Source organism: Leucopleurus acutus (assembly GCF_964270905.1).
Source record: "Leucopleurus acutus genome assembly, chromosome: 17".
Classification (NCBI taxonomy): domain Eukaryota; kingdom Metazoa; phylum Chordata; class Mammalia; order Artiodactyla; family Delphinidae; genus Leucopleurus; species Leucopleurus acutus.
Window position 1 is genome coordinate 74330452 of NC_139159.1, and position 26398 is coordinate 74356849.

General features: G+C 43.7%; 1 protein-coding gene across 3 annotated transcripts in view; it reads right to left on the reverse strand.

Moving 5' to 3' along the window:
• ADCY8 (adenylate cyclase 8) overlaps nt 1-26398 on the reverse strand; it is a gene marked incomplete at both ends in the record, with an annotated part of 213885 nt that overhangs the window by 41024 nt on the left and 146463 nt on the right. For 2 of the 3 annotated variants that reach the window (XM_082858592.1, XM_082858590.1), the window contains 3 exons: nt 2714-2886; nt 16443-16532; nt 18598-18799. In XM_082858592.1, coding sequence (XP_082714718.1) covers nt 2714-2886; nt 16443-16532; nt 18598-18799 — 465 coding nt within the window. The remainder of the gene's footprint in view (nt 1-2713; nt 2887-16442; nt 16533-18597; nt 18800-26398) is intronic. The other variant, XM_082858591.1, reaches the window with a different exon arrangement.

Consider the following 26398-nt stretch of genomic DNA (forward strand, 5'->3'; position numbering starts at 1 on the left):
GGGATTTTGCTTTACTCTTACAACCCTACTTACCAATTTAACTACCAGTTTTTCCTTAAGACCTCAAAACAGAATTCAGAACTAAACTGTTCTCCTAAAAATGAAGGAGGGGACAGGAATGAACAGATACTGATCACATACTATGTGCCAGGCACATCACAGCCTCACGCAGTCCCGTACCAGAGTGTAGTTACGCCACTTCACTGATGGGTAAAGTGAGGTCCAGAGCTGGGAAGAGACTTTCCAATGCAACAGAGTCTGGATCTGAAGCCAAAGCCCTGGCTTGTTCCATTAATGCTGTGTTTTCCTCTGAATGAATAGACTTTAGATGGTTTAATTTTTATTTCTACTACCAACGTGGCCTATTTGGTTCATACCTCTCTCGGCCGTCTTTTGTGCTGGCTTCTGCTTGGCCATGGGACAGCTCTTGGCACTAACTATTTTACCTAATTTGAAACTGTTTTGACTTTCTTTGAACCCTGGGCATATGGTGAGAGATTCTTCATCTTGATTTAAGAGAGATGTATGCATTATTTACAAACATGGACTTTGGAGCCAGAAAGACCTGAGTTTGAATCCGGATCTGTTACCTACTGGCCATGTGCAACTGGGTAATTGTTGAACCTCTCTGAGCCTGTGTTCCTCAGAGGGTTGCCGTGAGGGTTAAATAGGGTAGCGGATATAAAGTGGATGATGCAGATGTGTAACAGACACAAATTAGTACCTAGATTTTATAAAGAACCTTTACGAATCTAGTAAGAAAAACGCAAACCACCTAATAAAAAAACAGGCAAAAGATATGACCTGGAAGTTTACCGAAGATGGTCAATAAACAACAACAAAAAAGATGCACAAATTTACTCATGATCAAGGAACTACTATTGAAAATAATGAGATAAAATTCTCACTCAGGAATTCAATAAGAATTACAAGGACCGCTGCCTGTAAGAGAGAAATTGTTCCAATCTTGTTGGAGAGCCATTTGGCAATATTTTAAAATGTGGAAAATGCAGGTACCCTATACTCCAGCTAGCGTGCTTTTAGATCTAAACCCCAGGAGACATTTTCAATGATGATCACTGAAGTACTGATAACCTTTTAATAGGTCAAAGGATAAACATATTTGGGGGGAAATTGGGGGGTGGGTGGTGGTGGTGGGATGAATTGGGAGATTGGGATTGACATGTATACCCTTATGTGTATAAAATGGATGACTAAAAGAACCTGCTGTATAAAAAATAAAATAAAATTCAAAAAGGAAATGAATCAGATCTGTAGATATGAAGCTGGATGGATCTAAAAAATACTATATTGCATGGCAACACAAGAATTTTATATATAATTTATAATACAGACAAAACTAAATATGTATAAAACACATGGATGGGAAGCATATATATTAAGTGCATTAGAAGTTGACTCTTGGGAGGAGGATAAAAGAACAATGCTGGGAAAGGGAACTTCAACAATATCTGAAATAACGTTATCCTTTTAAAAATGCAGAAAGAAACATGACTAATTGCTCGCATTGTTTATTTCCAGGGGTTGGTTCATAGATGTTCACATTATTAGCATCAGGCGCATTTTCTGAGGCTTCTTGAACTATCTTAGCTTGTTTTTTCATTTGCATTTTCATTTTTTAATTTTTAAAAATACTTTTGGTTGCACTGCGTGGCATGCGGGATCTTAGTTCCCTGACCAGAGATGGTACCCGCACCCCCTGCAGTGGAAGCACAGAGTCTTAACCACTGGACCTCCAGGGAAGTCCCTTCTTGAACTAACTTGACCTCATCTTTCTCTCAGCCTGTTGGCCACTTGCTCTGGTCTCAGTGAGACCAATGTGCTTCCCACCCCCAAGGCCAATCAGCAACATGTCCAGTCTCTGGCTCTTCCCATCACTTCTGGCTCCCATGAAGCTCCATAAGGCAGTTGTGGGATCTGGTTTCCCCAAGGGCTGTGGAAATGGCCAGGTGATGTCACCAGCAAGTACATCCAGAGATGAACTGAGACTAATGGGAGAAAGAGGAGGGCAGCAGCCAGTAGATTCCTCTCCCCTCCTCTGTTTGTGACACTTCCCTACCTCATCACCTACCCAGAGATACTTCAATTGGCCAAATGAATGCAACTCCCAAGGCACCAGCTTCGCAGTTCATGGGGTCAGCACAACATGGCATTTGCTTGTATTTGCTTCCCATCCTTTTCCTCTTCACGTCTCTTTTCCCTCAGTTTTGCTGCCCTGGGTTTGCATTAGCACTTCATGCTTGCCTCAGGCTCTGTTCTCTAAGGAATCTAGGCTAAGTTATTTTTTGGTATTTTTCTATATTTCAAAAATAACAAAATGCAAGGAGTATACTAAATGCTCAATGCACAATGTCTGCTATTACTAATAGTGCTACAGCAAAATTATAATCAGACCCTACAAATCTTAGAGCTATTAAAGTTGAAGGAGTCATCAACTATTAGATCTGGGGAGACCTGAGCTATGGTTTAGTCCAAACTTTAATTCATTAATTAATCTGTAATGAATATACAGGATAAAATGGAAAACTAGGAATTTTGCCTAAACTGGTAATCCAGAGAGTGTACACAACAAGAAACATGTTGATACTCCTTAAGTCCCCAAATTTTGATAACTCTACCTCAATCGTTTTCCCAATGGTTCCATTTCCCACTGAAAGTTGAGCACTTTTTGAACACAGTGATGGGCACTTACTCTCCACTGTGATTCAGGTTGTCATAGCGCAGAAAGAGTCCTGCATAGATGGTCTCGGTCAGCAGGGCATAGATGGCAATCATAATCAGCAGCACAGCCAGCTTCAGGACAGAGTTAAGTCGGAGGAAAACCGCACAGGTCACCATGGCCAACACCCCCGTGAAGACGAAGTACTGAAAACAGAGAAGGTAGGTGGTCAGATTCAACAGGAATGTGGGAGGCTCACTCTCCTAGTCATGGATTCCAGTGGGTCTCTTTATACAGAAGTTTGCTGAGCATCTCCATTTGGAGGTCTCAGGCCGTCCTCAAATTCAACAGGTCCCAGGTTGAACTCATCACTTCCTCACCACCACCCAAACCTCTGTTCCCTATTCTTGGGGGAGCCATTTGCACCACTCCTCAAGCCAGAAACCTTGGTCTCTCATCTTTGTTGCCTTTCTTTTCCCCCACATTCCACAGCCAGGTCATCCTAAGTCTGTAGATTCTACTTCCTTAATAGATTGCACATCCATCCACTTTGCTCCTTCTACCCTGTTTCTGTTTCAGCTCTCACCTACAGTTTGCAACAGTTTTCTGGCAGCTCTGTCAGCTTCTAGCTCCCAATCCCTACTGAATACACACTATTATTCTCCACCCAGTATTTCCACAACACAGATCTGATCATGTCACTCCTTAACTTGAAGTCTTTTCATTGCTCTCCATTCCCACAAATTATATTCTCCTTCCTGCATGGCAAAACTCTCAAGACCATCATATATCAGATTTCCTTTCACTTTTCAAATCCCAACATGTGTTCCAGCCTCACTATCGGCTCTCCCCCATACGTCTTTCCCTGCTCTCCCGTGCCTCAGTGCTTTGCATCTCCAGTGCCCTGTTTCTCAAGTTTCATCCATGTGACTAAGCCTTACTTCTCTCACAAGCATTAGCTCAGGTGTCCTCTCCTCTGAGAAGCCTTCATGCATGTCTCCAGGTGCTTCTGGATACGGCCTCATTCCTCCACAGCATCCTTCACAGCCCAGCATAATATCTGCCACTCCATATTTTTTTTGGGGGGGGGCCACCCTGCACGGCATGTGGAACTTGCCCGACCAGGGATCAAACCAGTCCCCTGTGTGGTGGAAGTGCAGAGTCAACTACTGGACCACGGGGGAAGTCCTGCCACTCCTTATTAGAAGTAGCTGCTCAATAGGCCAGTTGGGAACCACTCAAGGACTATAATATTGGAGTGGCCCCCAGGTGTCAATCTGCCCAGCTAGATTTCAGCCTTCTGTAGGAAGTGCCTCAACCCATTTCCCTTATAGAAATATCCCATGTATCATTCTGGACGGTAGGTTTGGATTCTGAGTATCCAGTAGGAAAAAAGAATAAGACTTGCATTATCAAAGGCCCACTTGGTGGCGGTACTTCGATTTTTATACACACTGTCTTCTCTTCTAATTTTCAAAGTAACTGGTCAAGATGGGAATCATAATTTCCATTTTACAAGTGAAGAAACTGAGCCTCATACAGCTTAAGTAAATTGTTCAAGTTCTCATAACTAGAAAGTGGCACCTAGGATATCTGGGTACAACCTGTGCATGTAAACATAACTCTAGTGGGCATACTGGGCCTAATAATTTCTAAAACCCATTCCAGCCTTGTTATGCATGGTTCTTTCCAACAACTGGTTGTCTTCCCTCTCCTATTACACTAAGAGACAATTTCTGTATGGGCAGAGGCAGAAGAATTTCTGGAAATCCCAGAGCAACTACTGAAGGCATGATTGCTGACTTTTTAAGTCAAGCTGACTCACTCAGGTCTACTTTCAACAAACAGTGATATCAACAATTATGGACAACACCCTGAATAAGTTCCCCCCTGAGGGCAAAGGACCAGTGCCTTTGTGGTGCACGGGGTGGACTCAGAAATGAATAAGGCACTGCCCTGCCCTTAAGGGGCCCAGTGTTTGGGGAGTCCTTTACTTTTGTCTCTTCCTTTCCTAATAAATCCAATTATGTCCTTGTCTCCAATAGGATGATAAGCTTTCTTCAACTCTCCTTTAAGATCTTCCCTTGGCAAGATTTTTAGGTGAACTCATCTTGATGCCTCTGTGAAGGAAGCTGTGAGTGAAGTGAGCAGGCAATAATAAGTTCATTGCTCAGAGTCTATTTTCTCCATCCAGAGGAACTCCCAAGATCTTCCATTTAAACAAATGGAGGAAAGAGGAATAGATCTGAGGGGTCCTGTTTCGTTGTTACCTGCATCAAAACAAATGGTCATGCATGGCTTTGTCGATGCAAATTATGAATCACTTATTAGGTCCAAAGTCATTGAAATGATTGTGCTCTTGAGCAAAAACTTATGAGGGCACAACAGTGAAATTTAAAAAATGTAACCAGCATTTATTGCATGATGTCATAATCACGGCATGGTGCTAGGCACTGGGAATTCAAAGAGATGGCCCAGGTCTAAAGGAACTCATGGTCTAAAATGTGAAATAGACAAAAATGCCAATGGTAGCATCCTGTGGAAAATGATCTTTCAGGAATGTGATCCAATGTGATGGGAATACAGAGGCAGAAGGAGTACATTCTGTCTGGAGGAAGCAAGTTTGGAGAAGGCTTTGTAGGAGAGTTGAGTTTGAAAAGGATCTCAAGGATGGACTGGATTTTACATGACGGAAAATGGAACAGGAAGAACATTCTGGGAGGACAGAATGGAGGGAACTGAAAGGTATAAAGGAACAAAGCTATAGGAGAATGAATTCCTTGGGTACATTAGAGAATCATAAAATTGATCCTAAGTAGAGCTAGTAACATAGGCAGGCAGGTTTCAAATGTGTTGCCCTCCTTTCTCTACCAAGACTTCTGAAAGTGTAATAGCTAAATATAGTCACACATTTGCACAATGGTTGAACGGATCTTTCTCTTTTTGTGGTCTCAACCAATTGTGTTAGTGTGCTCTTGCCAATCCATTGAAAGGAATCACCCCACTCACTGCCTTGCATGGTTTAGGCAACTTTCTACTTTAAAGTATAAAGCTGAACCTTCCGGTGATGCTGTAAACCACAAGCCATCAAAGGAATGCGGCCCCTAGAAAAATACCATTAGGAGCTTCTCATCTGTTTCTTTTGTGCCTTGAATGAATAGTGTGGGTGGGACCAGGAAATGGGAGAAGAACAGAAGTGTTAGGACTTTGTGAAGGCTTTGTGAAATCCCTTCTCTTTCAGCTGGGTCTGGACCCATCAATCCCATGCTTCCTATAACTTGGGAGGGTGCTGGATTCAATGCAATTCCCAAGTTTCTGTTAAACAACAAATAGTTTCTGTGTTCTTTTAAGTTACCCCAGGAACTTAGAAGGTCCACAGCTCCTAGAGTGTCCCTTGAATGGACCCTAGGTATAGGGGTTCATAGGTGTGATAAGGCAGGAATAGGAGGCAAAGCCACATTGCAAAAACTCTTGCATGTTTCACTGAGAAGTGTACTTTATTCCACAAGGAGACATGAATGGGTTTCATGTTTGTAGAGGATTCATCAGCTCAGTGCTTTAGAAATAGGTTGTGGAAGGGAAGAGTACAAGATGGATTGTAATTAAAGGAGAAAAGCTGGGCTTCCCTGCTGGCGCAGTGGTTGAGAGTCCGCCTGCCGATGCAGGGGACACGGGTTCGTGCCCCGGTCCGGGAAGATCCCACATGCCGCGGAGCGGCTGGGCCCGTGAGCCATGGCCACTGAGCCTGCGCGTCCGGAGCCTGTGCTCCGCAACGGGAGAGGCCACAGTGGTGAGAGGCCCGCGCACCGCAGGAAAAAAAAAAAAAAAAGGAGAAAAGCTGAAGATTTAAGGACAAGGTAGGAGATCTACCCAGTAGACTTAGAGGTCCTGGCTTAGACCTAAGAGATAAAAGGTGATTTGGAGGTGAGGAAAAGAGAAGAGTCAGAAGTGGTGCTAAGATTCCCAGCTTGGATTAACCTACTAAGAAAAAAACAACAGATAAAGGATGGGGGAAAGGGAACAGGTTCAGTTTTAGGCCCCTCAAGCTTCAGGCACCAAAGGGATGATTCAGTAAGGACTCTTGTGAACATCTACAAACACGAGGTTGCGGTTCAGAAGACATTTGGGGTCTCGAGACACACATTGTTCAGCTGAGCTCCCAGGTGCGGAAGACACCACCCAAGAAGAATATAAAGAATAAAGACAGGGCTTCCCTGGTGGCGCAGCGGTTGAGAGTCCGCCTGCCGATGCAGGGGACACGGGTTCGTGCCCCGGTCCGGGAAGATCCCACATGCCGCGGAGCGGCTGGGCCCGTGAGCCACGGCCGCTGAGCCTGCGCGTCCGGTGCCTGTGCTCCGCAACGGGAGAGGCCACAACAGTGAGAGGCCCGCGTACCGCAAAAAAAACAAAAAAAGAATAAAGACAGAAGAGAGACTAAAATTTAGAGACTATCATGTTTGAGGGGTTGTGGAAGAAGAGAAGTAAGGACATCGATTAGGGACTGTTGGGGGCGTGAGGAGGGGAATTAGGAGATAGTAGTGAAAAAACATACAGTCCAAAGAAAAAAATCCCCACAGACAAAGGTTTTGAGAAGAGCATTTAAACGGTAAGAGAGAAAATATTTTCAAAATAATTTACAACTGGAAAGAAGGACACAGAATTTTATATATACTATAATTACAACAATGCAAAATATGTACACAGATGTGACACAGCATTCAACTGAACTACGGCTCTCTGTAATGTCCTTTGATCTGATTGTAACACGCCGTATCAAATATATTCAAATGTATTCCCAAGGACTCTGTATCCCATGTAGTAATGGGGTTCTCTGCTTCTTCCTAGATATTTTAATGATGAAAAATAATAATGCCAGGATTTATATGAGAAATGTTAGATACTGGGCAAAGTTTCCAGCAATCTTTTAAGAAAGGGAACAGATAAGCTATGTATTCTGAGGCAAGAAGACACCCAATATTGACACTTTTTTTTTGATCAGAAAAATAAAAAGATTGGATGCTGTAATGGGTATCAGCACTTTGGTACCCTAGTTAGGAAAAAAAAGGTGCCCAAATTAGGAGAAAGATACTATGTATAAATAGAGAACTGACGGGAACATAACTGTATAGCACAGGGAACTCTACTTCATGCTCTGTGGTGTCCTAAATGTGAGGGAAATCCTAAAGGGAGGGGATATATGTACACGTATGGCTGATTTATTTTGCTGTGCAGTAGAAGCTAACACAATATTGTAAAGAAACTGTACTCCAACAAAAAGTAATTTAAAAAAAGATAGGGGTAGGGGATTAAGAGATACAAACTACTATATATAAACTAAATAAGCTACAAGGGTATATTGTACAGCACAGAGAATATAGCCAATATTTTATAATAATGTTAATTGGATTAGATTTTGAATCACTATGTTGTATACCTGAAACTAATATAATATTGTAAATCAACTGTACCTCAATAAGAAAAAGAGGTCACAGGCATTTTGGTAACTAGGTTGAAATGTAGGTAGAAGAAGATGGACTAACATCTTCAGTGAAGATGTTACGTGGTTAGAGGTTCTTATATTAGATGAACTCTAGGTAAGATGGGGGATCAACTGGCAGTGAGGATGCCTATGCATCGGGGTAAGTTAGTGGAAGACAGACGCAATGACAATAACTAAGCATTTTGTTGGCCATGTGTTCTTTTAATTCTTAAAAAGACCCAAGGACAGGTGCTATTCTTATGCCCATTTTATAGAAGACGGACGAAGTACTGTAACACTTCTCTGCTTCTTAATACTCAAGGTTTTCTTCTCTCAGATGATATATTGAGTTGGGAAATTACAAATTAAGAATTTCTTCTAAGTCTGTACTGAAGAAAATTGGAGTCCCACGTCTTGACAAAGTGCTAAGGGGAGCAATAGCCTGTTTCCTTGAAGGGAGCGTTTAACAAACTAAACCACGCATTCGGTTTTCTACATTCGGTTGATTGAGGACCTGCCGGGCAGCAAGAATTGTTCCAGGCTGGAAGGCACCATCCTAATGCCAGGACATTGTCGTAACGCATCGTAAATTACCTTAGCTCTATGTGCACATTTTCCTCTTAGAGGAGAAGGAGGAAGAAGAATTTTCCACAATAACTCAACGAAGGGCTCGAGCATCCGCCCGCACGCGTACTATATACTGGAGTGTCTGTACCCATTTGGTTGCTGCCAAAATCCCGTGGCATCATGAACTCATGGAACAAGAAGGAAAGAGAGCAGATAATTTGGGGGAGTCACTGTCATTCAAAGAAAAGATTCCAACTTCCTGATTCACACAAAATCTAACTCTTTGCAATTGCAAGTCTGGGTACAAGCAGAACAGTGAAGGGCACATGGGCCAACGACAGGGCTTCTCTGCCTCTCCCTGAGCTCTGACCCCTCTCGTGGCCCAGGAGTGAGGCTGGCATGAACCTGGGGCCACCCCGGGTGCTGAGTGGAGATAAATGACCTGACCCTCCAAGCTGTTTCCTGGTTGTATTAGGCAGGGGAAAGGGAATTGTGTGTGTGTGTGGTGCTCTGGTACAATCTTACTCTGTTTTGGCTTGTTCTAGATCCTGGTTTCCATGGTTGACCTCCCCTTTCCTCCCCAATACTAGAGGAAGAATGATGAATGTTCTCTAGCACCTTAGAGTTACTAACTTAGATCTGCTGAAACTGCATTTAAATTCCACGAGCAGATGTGCTGATGTCTGTGTCTGACTTGGGTTGAGGGTGTACTCTTCTGGTTACTTCCTAGAAGGGACTGCAGCTCCAGTCACTCTTTTTACCTCATAATAATGCACAGGACACAGCTGTGTTAATGATGTCCACAAATGATGACTCAGTATAACTATGAGGCAAAACTGAACCAATGAGCAGGCAAAGAGCTATTTCTTATGGAAAGACATCACTACCTAATTTTTTTTTAATATAAGAATGATGCTTCTCCTGATGACTGTTATTGGTCAATTCAACGTAGTCACCTTGGGGGACTATGTGCTTATCCTGACCACGCATCTCTGATGACTGAGCTCAGAGCTCTGTGAATTATCTTCAGAGTCCATTTCTGAAAAACACCAAAAATGCATCTCTCTGTATTTGATTCCTAAACAGTGATGTCCAGACAGATCACTCATCTTGGTGACTTTCAAAAATTAAATTTGTTCCCAGAGGAAAACGACTTGACATTGTTGAACATACCTAGGAAGCATACGCTTTTAGCTAAGAACAATCAGCAAAGAGGACGATGGTGGCATTGTCTGAGGACGATGGTGGCATTGTCTGAGTATGTGCCTGCTCTCCAAGGCCACTCCCTTGGCCTGGGCAACAAGTGAGGGTCTGGAAGGGTCTGGCTCCCTGAGAATGATCCAACTCATGGTGGTCACCATTTTGTAAATAATTGATAGGAGATTGGTATTGCTATGAAACTGTGGCCTGTTCGGATTTTTAGTCACATGGTGTACACATGATTACGTAGATAATCTCATGTTTAGAGCATAAAGTCTTGCGCATTTAAAAAAAAATTGTTACAGCCCTATCTTCTTCCTTAAATTCAAATCTCTTCTTGGGCAGGCACTATTCACTCTTAGTTACCAAAGTCTTCAAGAAAGAGAGGGAGAGAAGAAGCTAACATTCAATGAATGTTTTATGTATATTATCTCTATTTGTCACCCAACCAATCTTATAAGATAGGTAGTATTGTTAATAATCCCATTATACAGATGAGGAAACTGAGGCTCAGAGAGGTTAGGTGACTTGCCCAAGGCTACACAGCTAGTAAATGGCAAAAGAAGAGTGCTTGCTCACTCTATGTCACCACACAGCCTCTGTCATTCAAGCCTATTCTGTTCCCCAGGCACAATTAATGTCCTTAAAGCCTTGGAATCTAAGCTTCAGTGAGATGGGAATGGTTTTTTGGATCATACTGTGTTATTACGGCTTTTGGCACTTTGTGGGGAAAGGCAATTCCAAAAATTAATTATTTGGGAAAAAACAAAATGACCTCCTCTGTGTATTTAGCCATAACCTAAAATTGGCTCAGTGTAGAAGCAAAATGAGCTTATATAAGATCCCTCTGTTCAACTATGAAAAGTTCTGAAATTACAGTGGAGCTATTTGACACTTATCCTTTGTTTGAATTATTTGGTGGGACTGCCACTGTGGAAGCTTGGGAAAATCTAATTTTATCCTGAATACTTACTTGCTGGGGATTTTAGACCACAATGAATAAATTTTCCTTCAGAATCACTTAAGGTTCTGATTCCTACCTGAGGAGTTAACCAGAGAAATGAAGGCAAGAGTTTAGGGGAGCACCAATTTGTACAGTCACTTTTGGAATTAAAAAAAATCTGCTTATTTGCTTTATTATCACTGATTCTCTCTTCTCTTTTCATTGTTTCTCTTCCTGCTTTTTTGCTCCTTTTTGCTTTTTCTCCCTTTTATCTTCCTCTTTTAACTCCCCCCTTTCTTCTCTCATCTTCATCATCATCATCATCATCAAGATGACTGATGTTTAATGAGCATTTATTTTGTACCAGGAACTACAGTAAGTGTATACATATATTCTATCAATCTAAGTCTCCTGACAACCCTGTGAGGCAGGCACAGTTGTTATCCCCAGGGTGGAAATGAGGCTCCAAGAGCTTCAGTAAGTTGCTCAAGACCACAGTTATAAGCATCAGAGCTGCCATTTAAGCCAAAATGTTCTGACTACAGGTTTCTAACAGACTCTCTGTAATTCTGCTTCCCTCTTGTCTTTCTCTGTCTGTCTTTCTGATTCCTCTTTTGTACTTAACGTTTTAAATGGCTTTATTGAGTTATGATTGACCTACGATGAACTGCATATATCTAACGTACACAATTTGATGAGCTTCAGTATTTGCATAAGTCGGTGAAACCATCACAGTCAAGAAAATGAACACTTGCATGAGTTTCATTGTATCCCTTTATAATTCCTCCCTCCCACATCCCAAGCCAGGAAACCACTGATTTCTTTCTGCTATTACGTATCAATTTGCATTTTCTAGAGTTTTAGATCAGTGGGACCATGAAAATGCATACTTTTGTTTTTTTTGGCTTATTTCTTTCAACATAATGATCTTAGGATTCAGCCATGTTATTGCACATATATCCATAGATCATTTCTTACTACTGATGAGCAGTAGTTCACTGGAGGGATAGTCTACAGTTTTTTATACCCTTTCATCTGTTTATAGACATTTGGGTTGTTTCCAGTTTTTGGCTATTACAAAGAAGACTGATATGAACATTCTTTTCCAATATAGAAATATAACTTCACATTTTCTAATATAAGATATTTCTCATTATTTCTTTAAACAAGAAGTTTATTAAGCAACAAAACGCTTGACTTGAAAACTATGTAGGACTCATTTCTTTTACAGTAATTTATCCCTACTTAAAGACTGATTGCCCTATATGTTTATTTCATTATCTGATTGGATTTATTTTCATTTTTGTAATACACACACACACGCACACACACACAAACAGGTTGACCTTAAAAAGAAAGAAGAAAAGTCTTCTTAGACTTTCAGTCTTTTAAGATTTTTTAGGAAGAACTAGAGCAGCATAGAATCTAGGGATAATTATTGTATGCTACTGCAGCAGGACTCATCCGATTGCTCTACTTAATGCCCCACGAATTATGATGTTTTTCAGTCTGGTTGGTGGGAAAAGACACTATTCCCAGCCCTGTGTGAGCGCTGGGCACTAATCCTTTCAGATGGTTCTTTCCCAAGCATTGCTTAGCTTCCTCACATGCATGCACTGATCGGACCCTCTGCAGATCTCTGAGCTTTTCTCTGTCTCTGCAACTCTCTTCTCTCTGGTAGTGAGTCCTACAAACTCTAGCCACCTTGGTCCCCCCAGATTCTCGGCTCTGTCTCCTCAAATCCGGGAGTTGCACAGGGTTCCATGTGTGTTCTTCCAACCTGAGCCAGTCTGAAAACAAGATCTCTTAAAGCAAGATACATGGGACTTTCCTGGCTGTCCAGTGGTTAAGACTCAGCACTTCCACTGCAGGGGTGTGGGTTCGCTCCCTGGTCAGGGAACTAAGATCCCACATGCCACGTGGTGTGGCCACAAAATTTAAAAAAAAAAAAAAAAGAACAAGATACAACTCTGGCAATCACAGGGCTCACTTAATTTGCTTCTTGTTTTTCAGGGATTGCTGTCCTTCAATACCTGATGCCCAGTGTCTTGAAAACTATTGTTTCACGTATTTATTTATTTATTTTTAAGCTGTTTCAGGTGGCAAGGCAAATCTTGTCTCTGCTACTCCACTGGAAATACATCTTTTTTAAAGGAAAACTATTAAATAGACTGTGGGCTCTGTCCCGTGCTGGGCCCTTAAGGTAATGTTGAAAACTATACAATATTGTCTTTTCTCCTTAAAGCAATTTATAAATTTGAAAGGTTGGAAAAAATGTTCTAGTTAGATAAATAAATTATAGAAAGGATGGAGTGAGGGTACTAAGATGATGCCTTAAGGATATGTGAGCTGGCAGGAAGTAATCCGAAGGGATTGGGTCTACTTGGAAAAGAGAGGCTTGCAGCTGGCTAGGACCTGAATTCATGGGGGAGAAATGGCAGAAAGTGCCAGGATACAAAGACGCAGATGATTATACTTCTAGGGAAAATTGGTTCTCAGGGACCCTTTAAAACCATAGCATACTGATTGCTCTTGCAAGTACAGTTGACTAGTCATTCAAATGTGCCAGAGCATAGACTAAAGGGGCTCGATTGTAAAACGAAGATCTTCCCATTGAGCCTCCCGAGAACCGCATTCTGGTGTTTGAGATCATGGGAATGGTTTGTGCCCGTGCCTGTCATTCACTTTACAAACCTTTGTCTCTTCGCTCCCCTCTTAGACTACCTCTCAAATCGTAGTTGGGACACGGCTTTCTTCACGGTCGTTTCCTGTATCTTCACTCTTTTTTAGTAATTGGCAAGCTCCAGTTCAGAAATAAACTATACTTTATACCATATATGATGACAGCCTCTCATGTTTATGTCACATCATCCAGCTTAATCAACTGCTTCCGGCCTGAGAATCATTTCTCACGGGTGAGGTGGAAAGGTCCGGTATACAGATGAGGAAACCAAGGCTCAGAGAGAGGAAGTGATTTGCTTGCGGACACACACTTGTGAGTGATGGGAGGTGGTTGTGCAGATTAAGCCTTTTAGAAGGTTTGAATGTTTGATTCCTTCTAGTTTGGTAGACAAATCCTTAGGGAGAGAAGCACGGCCATATATGTCAGGATGGCAAATGGTGGGTCAAACCAGGTTGCTGTAGTAGCTGGTGATGGAGAGAGTCCAGATGCCCACATTTTAGGCCAGTGGGATTTCTGCACCTGACGGGATGTTGGGAGTTGGCAGACTTTGTCAATAGGCCAGAGAGCAAACATTTTTGGCTTAGTGGGCCACACCACCTCTGTTGTAACTACTCAACTCTACCGTTGTATTATCATACAAGCAGCTGTAGACATCGCTAACACATGAGTGTGTCTGTGCCCCAATCAAACTTTATTTACAAAACAGGTGGCAGGTGGAAATTGGCCTGTGGCCATAGTTTGCTGACCCCTGGGCAAGATGATCCTTTGTCTGTGGGAGGAAAATATTAAAACTTGGACTCATTTATTTTATCTCACTTTTTAACATTTCTATTTTATGAGTATGTTTCATAATGTACATGGTATGTTAGTACAGTGGTATAGGTATGTAACTTATAGATAAATATATATTGATGGTGCAAGCTCTAAGCCTTTTTACTTAGTAAATAAGTCACAGCTGACATTTAATCAGCAGATACTTTGTGGTAGGTGTTGCTCTAAACACTTTACATGGATTAATTCACTCAATCCTCACAACAACCGATCAAGAAGGTATTACTTTCATCCTTATTTTGCGGAGGCACAGAGATGAAGCTCTGTGATCCAGAAGCTTCCCCACCCCTTTCTCAGGACGGGGAAATCCATGCGTGCTGTGGTCCTGAGTGTGGGAGTTCAAGTTTGGGGCCAAGGGTATATATCAAGTGTTGATTCAGAGGTCCAGATTAGTACTTCACAAACACCAACTTCACGTCAGACCACACGTTAGAAACTCAACGTTTGCCACCTCATCTAGGTAGGCACTGCGAGAACATGATATTCTTTAATTCCACAATCACCGTGTGAAGAAGGTATTATTTTTCCCACTTTACAGATGAGGAAGCTGAGGTTCAGAGAGAGGATGAACTGATTCAAGATTCTACTGCTACCAAGTAAAGGGGCTCAACTGGGAGTGAAATCCAGCGTTTGCCTAACTCTAAATGTCTGATTCTTGGCCAACTTACTGCCTCTTGGGACACTCCTCATGCCCTCCACACTGAGAAGTTCTCAGGGAGCTGGTGTCCCACAGAGTCTACAAAACCGGAGCTCACTCAGTACTTGGTGGGAGAGTCCCAGAGCACATGGTCTGCCCCACACAGCCCTGAAACCAGAGCCAGTCCCATCCTGCTCAGGGCTTCCTTAGGAACAGCCTGGTTCTTCCCTAGGGACGGAGCCTGGATTCACAAGTATGAGCTCAAGAATAAGCCAGATACGGTTTGAACTGCAGTTACTAAATCTTAATAACTGAATTAATAAGGGAAGGACAGAAAGGGAGGAAGAATGAAGAGAAATGAGAAAGAATGGAAGCCAGGCATGAGTAGCACTGAGAAAGCTACTTTCTGAGCCTGAGTTTCATTACCTACAACATGGAGATGGTCATAGCATCCTCCACATATCCTGAAGATTTTACGATGTTATGCACATCAAGTAGATGCTCTATATCTGGGGTCAGAGGTGAGGCTTTCTGTCCTTTTCAGAACATTTCTCAGACCAATTCTGGGGCCAAGGTGAGATAACAGAGAGCCTTTCCTCCACCACACATTGGAGGGGGTCTCAGAGAATAAAAACCTACCCAAGGTCTTCAAGGTATAGGGTTGGCTGGGGCCTACTGGGACGTCCCAACTGTCTTCCCTCCTGACCCAGAACTTATATCCCAATATGTGAAGATCTGGGTCATGGCTTAACAGAGCCAAAGACTGTCCTTTGCCTGACCCCTTAAACTGACCCCAAGGCCCAGGGCCAGACTAGTAGCTGTGTAGCCAAGAGAGGGTCAGACTTACAATATGACGGTGAGTGTCCTGTTGGGATACCTCCTGAGTTTGTGATGCTCTGGGCATTTTCTATACCACTTTGATTTATGTTTAGCTGTTGTTTTCTGCGCTTGTGATTTACTAGCTTCCTTCCTTCCTTCTATTTCCTCTTGCTTCCTTCCTTTTTCCCTCCTTCCCTCCTTCCTTTCTTTCTTCCTTCCATCCTTCCTTTTCCAGTGCAGCAATAACTCTGTGCCCGGCCCTATGTTGGAGATAACAGCACATTCTGCTCTAGGGCTTTAAGACGAGTTACAGGAAATGAGAAGGGAAGAGAAGGAAAAGGGAAAGAGGAAAGTGGATGGAGGGGAAAGTGCAGAAGAAAGAAAAGGAGGAGGGAGAATAAGGAAGAGAGAAACGGGAAGGAGAGGCAGAGGAGCGAGCAGGAAAGAGGCAGAGGGAGAAGCAGAAGATACAGGAGAGGCAGCAGAGGGAAGACAGGCCTCTGGAGTGCTAGCATGTCTAAGGCCCTCAGCCAGTCCTGTTCTTCTGGAGCTGTGGAGATACCTAAGCCCCAGTCTCGCCAAGGGGAGCTCGTGAATAAATACCTCTGGGTAGGAGCAGATATCTGTAAACACAGCTGAGGAATTGAAAGTCAGGTTCTTCAAGGGTATCGACTTGTCAAAATCACACCACAGCTGCGGATTAAGAAAAAAAAGAACAACAAGAAACAAACAAACAAAAAAAACACAGGAACAACAAAGTCAGTGTAAGCTGGAGACGGAGTCCTCTGCTACTGCTCTTGGGTTTCGGCAAATGCCTGGAGCAAGCCAGGCCCTAGAGGGGTTTGATTTCAGAATTCAGTGCCAGCTGGGATTTTTCCTTTCATTTTAAAGAAAGTACTGGCTCAGAAAAAACATTTGCAAGCCAGTCACGAAACCTGGGTAAGACTGCTCTGTTGACCCCCTCCCAGAGGGTCACTGAAGTGGGGCTTTGAAGAGAGAGTCAGGTGGCAGGAGAAAAGGTCTGGGGAACACTCACGGCCTGTCTCCACGTCAACAGCTGGGCAGATTCGAGGGATCCAAGGGGGCACGCTTTCCAGAAAGACGCTTAGCGTCGGGGAGGTGGGCATTTCCTAGGCCAGAAATTGCTGTAGGAGATTCTGTGGCACTCAGAAAAGCATAGCTACCGGTGGCCGAGTGCCCGTGCTGTGCCAGAGACTTTGTACAAAAAGGCCTCACAACCACCTTGTGACGTAGCTACCACTTTTATCCCCATTTTACAACTGAAAAATATGAAACTCCGAGAAGCAAAGTAACTTGTCCAGGGTTGCCAAGCTGGTAAGTGGTGGAGCTGAGATTTGAACGCAGGTCTATCTGACTCCAAAGCCTCTGAACTTCCACTCCACTGTGGCACGGTTGGCCCCAGAGGTAACCCTGACCTACAGTCATTGGGCTTATTTCCAAATCCTGCACCCCAGAAACATCTGATTCATCAAGACTTGAGATCCTGGCTACGACTTGGCAGTCTGTGATCAATGATCCTAAGTACTTCCATTTTCAATCGCCATAATCTATAAAATGTTCATTAGATGATGAATTTAATTAGATTATGGGTTCCCTTTTCTTTGGGGATTTCCCTCTTTCTTCATAGACTCCTTTACTACAAGGCCAACCGCAGAGCTTGAGCGACATATACTCTAAGTAATTATTGGGCCAATTTGGACAATGGATTTCAGGCAGTATAAACCTCCAACACAGGGGCTGACAATTGTGGGCTTCACAGTTTGGGTCCCTGAATGCTTGGAGACCCTCCCTTAGGCCCAAAGGGCACAATGATGGTTTCAGCCACAAGACGATGCCTCAACTAGCCTCCCTCAATGTTCAAAACCCGGGATCAGATAAATCTCTCCTAAAATCTAGATCCCTAAATCATGGACAACACGGACTATTTGGATAGACACAGATAATGCCTAGAGCGACTATGTTACCATTCTAGAGAGAAAATGAAATCATTAAAGCATGGATCACCAAATTAAAACAATGATAAATACGGCAGTTGGAGATTCATCCGAGTTCAATGTGTCACATCCAATATGAACTCTTAGAACGTCATAGGTAAGATGCTCAACCTTCCTGAAATGCAGTTTCCTCATCCGTTACATGGGAACAATAATACCTACCTGTGGCACACAGTAGGTGCTCAATAAATAAATGACAGCTATTTATTCCCATTCCCCCACTCCCACTCCCAGAGATACAATTTGGCATATGAGAACGAGCGTGAGTCATGGAGTCAGACAGACCTTAGTAGCAAGTTATTTCATGTCTCTGAGCCTCAGTTTCCTCAGCCATAAAGTGGGGATAATGAGACTTACCTCACGGGGTTTATGTGAGGATTAAACATGAAAAACACATACAGCTCCTCCTTCAGTGCATGGCACATAGCAGGTGGGAACTTAATAAGCAGTAACTCTTATTTACGATTATGATTCACTGGCCACAGAAAGTACAGAAACTTAAGGCTGTTTGGAGCTCCTTTAGAGCAAATAACCTCCGCCACTGGGAAAAAGACAGTTTTCCACCAGGAAAATGCACAGTTCTGACAGTTTAGCCACATCTTCCTTCTCTAACCCTGAGCTTGGGGCTGGACCAGGCACATGAAGAAAACTAGTACCAAGGAAGGCAAGGTAAGAAGCTGCAGGTTCCATAAACTCTTAATTCCTGACTACACACTAGATACCAAAGGGCTTGGAATGCTTACGATATTTAGGATGGCGCCCAGGAAATTAATCAAGATGGACGCAAAGATGATGACATTCCTGGCCAAATAGGTCTCGTTAATCCAACAGCAAGTTTTCCGGAGGACCAGGGGCAAACACTTATAATCCTCCGCTGTGGTGATGAGGACCAAAGCCGAGTGCAGCATAATCAGGATGGAAAACTGGATGGCCATTGGCATCACCCTGCAGGGAAACACAGAACGTTGGGTCACGTGGCATTAATCGTGTGATCCCCTCGCGATGAGCAACTCTGGCAATCACATTCATGATCGCCCTTTCCCACTCCTTGCACCCCGTAATTCCTCTAAAGCTCTGTTTGTTCAAGAAAAGGGCTATTAACAGAAGACTTCTTAAACCAATTAAATCCATCCCTAGAATATTCTATTGAGAAACTTTGCAATGAGCATCAAACATCTGGCTTGATCTATTGCTTCTGCCCATTTTTTCCCACTTCTTGTCTCATTCCTCTTTCTCACTAGGCCTGCTGCCCAGGCAACACACCACTGGAATTCTATCTCAGTACTCTGGCTGTGGGAGAGACCCACACGCACTTTCCCCTTCAAGGTGGGTTTTAGGAAGCATTTCCCTCTTGGCCGCTCTGATGCCAAGAACTGAACTTGGCACCTCTGCACTTTGCTCAGTTTCCTTAGTGAACATCACGGTTTGCAAAGACTATACTACGTGCTGTGTGGGACATGGGTATGTAGAGCTCATACTTGCCCAAGGCTTCAACATCACAACCAGCTCTGCATCTCAGGCTTCAAAGCTCGGTCCTGCGGTAGCTCCTGCCTAGTGGGCACCTCTGTTGGGTGTCAGGCGGTGATCTAAAACCCCATCTCTGGAGGGATCCGCTTCCTCTCCTTATCAGCCAGCTTATCACCAGAATTCTCCCTGGGAATTTATCCCTTGCTCTCTATTCTCTGTCCAGCCACTGTGTCCTTGGCTGGCACCTGTCATTTCTCTTCCTCTATTTTAGCCAGCAAACTGCTGCATGTTCAATGGTGCCTTAATGGACACGGTGGGAGATTTTATATCTGTTCCTTCCTCTAAAAAGTGAAGCTCCTTCGTTTGGCTTTAATGTGTTGACTGGAGCTCAATAAATGTATATTTAGTGAATGAAGTTGAACCCACCTTCTTCTAATGCTACCTCTTCTTATCCTCTTGCCGGAATTTTCTTATTATTAATAATACTAGCATAAGTACTGTATTGAGCTCTGATTACGTGCTAGGCACTATGCTAAGCACTTTATATACAATACCTCATTTCCATTCCTCAGAACAAACCTAAGAGGTCTTTTGATCTCTTTTTTCACGTGAAGATTTAAGGCTCAGAGAGGAGTAACTTCCCAGGGGTTACTGAGTTGGTAAGTGTTAGAGCTAGGATTTAAAGTCCACTCTGCTATTCTAATCATTTTGGTGAGTAATGTATGTCCCATATTTGCAGTAATCTTTTTTGCTTCTGTGGTTTCATTGTGACATTTATTCGTTCAACAAGCTTTCTTCCTAGGTAGGCATCAGGGGGTACCAGGATGAGAGACACATCTTGCCCATCTTCTAGGAGATCATAATCTAGAGGGGAATATGGATATACAAATGATGAACTATTACATATTATGTTATGATATAGAAAAGGTTATAAACAAACATCTTTTAGAAAATAAGAAAGGAAATCAAGGAAGGCTTCACAGAAGAGGTGACATTGGGGTTAGGTCTTGGAGGTTGAAGAGAAGGAGTTTTGGGAGGAAAGACTGGGGAATGTGAACAAAGTAACAGAAGAATGGGAGTGACCAGTGTGTTTAGAGTTTTTCAGTGAGCCAGGTGGCGAGGCTTTGGGACTGGAGAACAAGTGGTCCAATAAATGCTGTGCGAGAGAGCTCTGCCTGTGGACAATGCACTGATATTTAAGATGTCTAATCAGGGAAGGACATGATCATATCTGTGAGTGTGAAAGACAACTGTGGTGGGAGGTGGTGGGACTGAAGCGGAGAGAAAGTATTTAGAAGGTTTAAATAGTTGAGGCCTGAATTAACGAGGAAGGGACATAGGGTAACGGCACTGATAATTGGGACGTTCAAGGAACTATGTGGAGGTAATCTTTATTTATTTATTTATTTATTTATTTATTTATTTTTGGCCGCGTTGGGTCTTCGTTGCTGCGCAAAGGTTTTCTCAAGTTGTGGTGAGCAGGGGCTGCTCTTCATTGCAGCGCACGGGCTTCTCATTGAGGTGGCTTCTCTTGTTGCAGAGCACAGGCTCTAGGCGTGCGAGTTTCAGTACTTGTGGCTCGTGGGCTCTAGAGCGCAGGCTCAGTAGTTGTGGCGCACGGGCTTTGTTCCTCTGGCATGTGGGATCTTCTGGGACCAGGGCTCGAACCCGTGTCCCCTGCATTGGTAGATGGATTCTTAACCACTGTGCCACCAGGGAAGTCCCTATGGAGGTAATCTTCATAAGTGTTTTATATGTGTGTGTAGGGGGGCTTTTGGGAGAGGTAAGTCATTATGAGCAACATGAATGTTTTCACCATCTTACCTGGGTTAAGTGCAGGAAGAAAAGCTAGTCTACAGAGGTAAAGGGTGGTACATTTGATTTTGAGCCAGTTGAATTTTGGGTGCTTGTGGATCCTCCAGCTGGAGACATCTAGACGTCTAGGCAGCTAGAGGGATGGTTCTAGCACTCTGGGTTCGGAGCATGTAGGCGGTGGTTGAAAAATCTGAGATTGGAGAAAACTGCCCAAAGAGAGTGTGCAGAGTAAGAAATAAGAGGACCAAAGGTGAAGCTACGGGAGAAGCCAACGGGCCAGAAGAAGAGATGGCATCAAAGGGAATTTAGGAAGTGTAGTCAGTACACAGGAGAGCAGGAGTGCACGGCATCATGAGAGCTGGAGTGTAAGACATTTAAAGGACGGAGTAACCAAGACTGTCAATTTCCTCTGCGTGGTCAAGCATCATGGAGGCTGGAAAGTGACTTCTCCTACAGCCCAGCTATCATTGTTGGAGGGTTTTTGTTGTTGTTTTTAATGCTTGCACAGTTTTGATTTTAGGATCACCTTGATAGGAAATCTCTGCAGGTGTTTTAGATAAGAACAGAAGGTCTGTGTAGCAGTGGGTTCCCAGAGGGCCCTACGCAGATGGGTAACTTCCCCCCGCACAAGCTGGAAAAACACTCCCTGACAACACACCATTATTCCTGGGCACCCAGGGGAAGCAAATGACAGAGAATGCAGGTGGATTGCTTTGTCAGGCACTCCCAGGAGAGAAGGGGCCAATTCCAAGGCTGAGATGTGTTTGAACACTGTGAAGCAGCCATTGAGAACACAAATATCTTGTTCCAAAGCGAAGGAAGAAGCAAATCAGGCCAAGGTTGAGTCTGAAAGCCGCCCAGCAGGAGACTCAAACTCTCTCATGGTCACGGCCGCCATCCAGGTAACCTACAGACCTTCACATGGCGCACCGGCCTAGAAGCGTGCCCCTGGTTCTCACTGCTGCCTTTTCTCTTTCTCCACCTCTTGTACGCCATGGGCAAATCCTCAAGCACATGCCCTACATGCTGTGCTACTCCTACCTCTGTATTTTCTCACTCTCCGGGGGGTGGGGGGTGGGGAACATCCTGGTCATCCTTCAAGGCTCGGTCTTTCTTTGGATTCTTCCAAGACACCTGGCATAAGGCTAAGTACATAGAAAGTGCTCAATAAATACTCACTGACTTTTCCTTTTTGTGGGGGAGAGAAGACTGTTTCTCTTCTCACCAGCCTTCTTAGGCTGTATTGCCATCTGCACTCCCAGCCCCTCTGCCTGCCCTTCTGCTGCGTCCTTTTCAAGTAGGAAGAAGGGCCAACCCTCCTGCTTGGAGTGCATCTGGAGTGTTCAGTGGACCTGGTTCTCACTGGAGGGCAGTGTCGCTGTTAAAGGTCAGTGTTTATGGGAAGTTCAGATGCTTGTCGTCTCTTCCTCCTTGACCTTCCCTGTGGGAAGAGGCTTGGTCATCTCTTCCCCTTGACCAGGCCACCTCTTCCTTTAAGCAAGGAAGCTCAGGTTGCCCCAGGAAGTCCTGATGGGCAGGAAGTGAAAGGCAGGCAAGAGCCAAGCCCTGTGGATGTGAACCTGTAGCTCTGAGACATAACCAGTAACGCACCTTGGGCAAGGTACCATTCTTCTGAGCATCTAGGTTTTTAAAGTTTTTGGTGCATCTTATTTTAGTCTGCAAACCTGGGATTTTTAACTCCACCTCTTAAAGGAGGCTCTGAGGTTAAAGTAATAAAGCAATGTAATGCTTAGCACATAATAAGGACTCAAGGAAACATTCATTTTCTTTCTCTATTCATGGTGAAAATCAGGAAACTTAAAGGCATCTTAAAGATGTCTGGGAAGAGTATGAACTGCAAGACACTTTCTAAGCAAGGTACTGGCGCTATGTATAACATTCCTCTGGAAATGTCTGCAGCAGCTCTTCAGCGTTCATTTATTTCTGCACACATAAACATTATAATGTTGGACTGTAATTTTTATCTAATTATAGAGCTACTCAGGCATCCAGGGATTCTGAATTTGCTTTTCAATTGTTGGTGTACATAAGAGGCAAGGGAACCTTTCATTTCTGAAATCAAATCTGAAAAAGAATGGCAAGGGATCTGCGAACAGCTCTATCCAAATCATTTCTGGATGTTAAGTTCTAATTTACCCTCTGCAGTGTGTCTTTAAAGCAGCGTCTGGGTTGGTACCATGACTGGAGGTTTGCTGGGGAGGCAGGGATCTGGGGGGATGAGCGAGTAGCCTCTAGCAGCTTGTGGTGCATTCGGAAACAGAAATGCAGACTGAAAGATGACCCTGGACTATCCTCGAGAATCTGCAAAGAGCCTGCGAGTCCAATAGTGCATTTGATCCTGTAGCAACCCTGAGAAGTCAGTATTTGTAGCCTCTTCATTAGGTGAAAATATGGTGACTCAAGAAGGGAAGGGGAACCAGGATTTATCAAAATAGGTATGGTTCATTTAATTCTTACAGCAACCCTGGGAAGTTGGCATTGTCATTCCCATTTTACAGATGAGAAAACTGAGGCTTCAGAGAGGTCAAGTACAGACACATAGCCAGTAAGATGCATAGTAAGTAGATCTATTAATATCCAGGGCCTCTTTCTTTCCTCTCTATCTGCCCTCTCTTTCTTGCTCCCTCTCTCTTTTTCCCTTTCCCTCCTACCTCTTCCCTCCCTCCATCCCTCTGTCATTACCATGCATGCAGACTTAGATACACTGTTCTATAATTACAAAAGGTATTGTCTGGCCTTTCCTCAGTTTCCCCTTCTGGGAGAGGAACAGCTGCACGCATGTGGAAATTAAAGGAAAGCGCTAGGCAAGCACTGTCTTTCTTTGCCAGGGTCCATTAATTTTTGCTTTGGGGACTGAGAATTAGCTGTGGTCATATGAGCAGAGATTGCCTCGTCTGCTACAAAGTCCATAACGGAAGAAACGCGAGTGAAAGTCACCTACCATCTGTTCAGTCGCAGAGAATCAATCAGAAACAAAGTGAGTTGGAGGGGAAATGAGCTCACAGTGAAGAAAGCTTGGGCTGTGTCTGGGGCCCACAGGCTGCTCAGTTCCCGCTACACGTGGGCTGTGTGGTCAGAGCTCAGCTTTGACGTTGTCTTCACTATCAGTTTTTTCTCTTCACTGAGCAAGTGAGGTTGGGGTGCTGGCTGGTATTTTAGCTCCTGGCTTTAGCTTGTACCCCACAGTCAGAGGGACTCCATCAAGCCAGCTGCTAGGCGAGGTTCCAGATCTCTTCCCCCGAACCCAGGAATTGGGCATCAAGGCGGCTCATCTTCCTTGGTCACCCCTTCTGGGAAGGGGGCTGGGACCCCTTCTCAAGTCCAGATCCTCAGGTCCATCCTGGGTTCCTCCTCCTGTCTCATCCCCCGCACCTGGTCAGTCCTGGGAACTGTCAACCCTCCATCCTAAATACCGAGCCCATTCGTGCTCTCTGGTTCACTCCACTGCCACTATCTTGTCCCTATTATTTGTTGCCTGGAGTTTTGCAATCCCCTCCCAGATGGTCTTCCCAGGTCCAGACCTGATCCCCTCCTATCATCATCCAGTGAGACGCTTCTAAACACAAATCCAATCATGTCACTTCCTGGATTAAAAGGCTTCAATGAAGTCTTCTCTGCCAGCCAGTCACAAATCCTCTACAAGGCTAACAAACCCCTCACCTCCAAAACACCCAGTTTCCAGCCCTTCCCACTCCCCTCCTTCTCAGTCCTCTCGCATAACCGGCAGAGTCCTTCAGGATGCGGCTGAGGTGTCAGTGTCACCTCCCCTGGGAAGGCTGCCCTGATCCCTCCACCTCACCGCACTCCTACACAGCCAATGCCACCCTTTCCCCATCCTCAGTGGTAGCACTATATTATAGTTGTTCAACTCATTTCTTTCCCCCAAGTAGGCTGTAAGCTGTATGATGCCAGGGACTGTGACTGTGTGGCCCCAGGGTCCAGCACAGACAGGCACATAGCAAGTGCTCACAGGATGTTTGTTGGGAATGTCAACGCCCTGTGCTCCCGGAGTCCAGAGGGAAGCGTGCACCAGATATGACCACGTCCTCACCCTCACTGGCAGGAGTGAAGCGGGGAGTCAAGGAAGTTTCGGTAGATCTGGCAAAAGACCCTACAAACACCCACAGCTTACCACCCTGAGACCATCCTTTTTCCCAGGACCCTAGTCTGCACATGGCTCTTGGGTGGTCAGGAAACCCATTCTCCTGTGGCATTCCCTGGTACCCTGTCCTGATTTATTCATTGCCATAGCATTTACAAATCTACATGCATAGCATATACATATCTACATGCATACCATAGACATATCTACATACATAGCATATAAGTAGCTGCATTTATAGCATATATATACATCTAGACACAAGCATATATTTTAATTATTTCTCTGTCTCCTTCCACTAGATCATAAGGCTCAGAAGGGAAGGGGTTTTTTTTGTTCTTGTTGTTTTTGTTTTGTTTTGTCTTTGTCTTGTTTTTTGTATTATTTGTTCAGTGACATAACCGCAGCATCTAGAACAGATCTGGCTCACAATAGGCAAGGTTTCCCCAGCCCCATTTGGGAGAGGTACCTGGTCCTTCCCTCTCTCTCTCATTTAAAACTTTTTTTAAAAAATTGTAAAATGAACCATAAATACAGAAAACCACATAAGTATCACTTAATTAGTTATTTTAAAGTGTCTGCCTTAATAAAGGTCACTCAGTTCACGAAACAGAACTTTGTGGGGCATTCCGAAGGTCCATCCACGTCCCCTGTTCCAGGCATAATCCTCTCTCCCATCCCGTTAACCATTTTCCATTTCTTTATAGTTTTATCATCCCTTTTAGACACTACAGTTTAGTCTTGCCTATTTTTTTGCTAAGTTTGACTTGTCTTCTAAGTCTTTAGAAAAAATCTACAGGTTCTCTCTTTATCTCATTCCTCACAATTTATTTATTGGAGAGTATGTGCCCTTGACCTGTAGTCTTTCCCACTGTCTGGATTTTACTTTTTTTTTCTTTTAATTTATTTTCTTGAAGTATAGTTGATTTACAATGTTGTGTTAATTTCTGCTGTATATATATATATATATATATATATATATATACACACACAAAAGTATATATATATATATATATATATATGTATATACCTTTTCATATTCTTTTCCGTTTTGGTTTATCACAGGGTATTGATTGTAGTTCCCTGTGCTCTACAGTAGGACCCTGTTGTTTACCCTGGATTTTGGTTTTCTATACTCA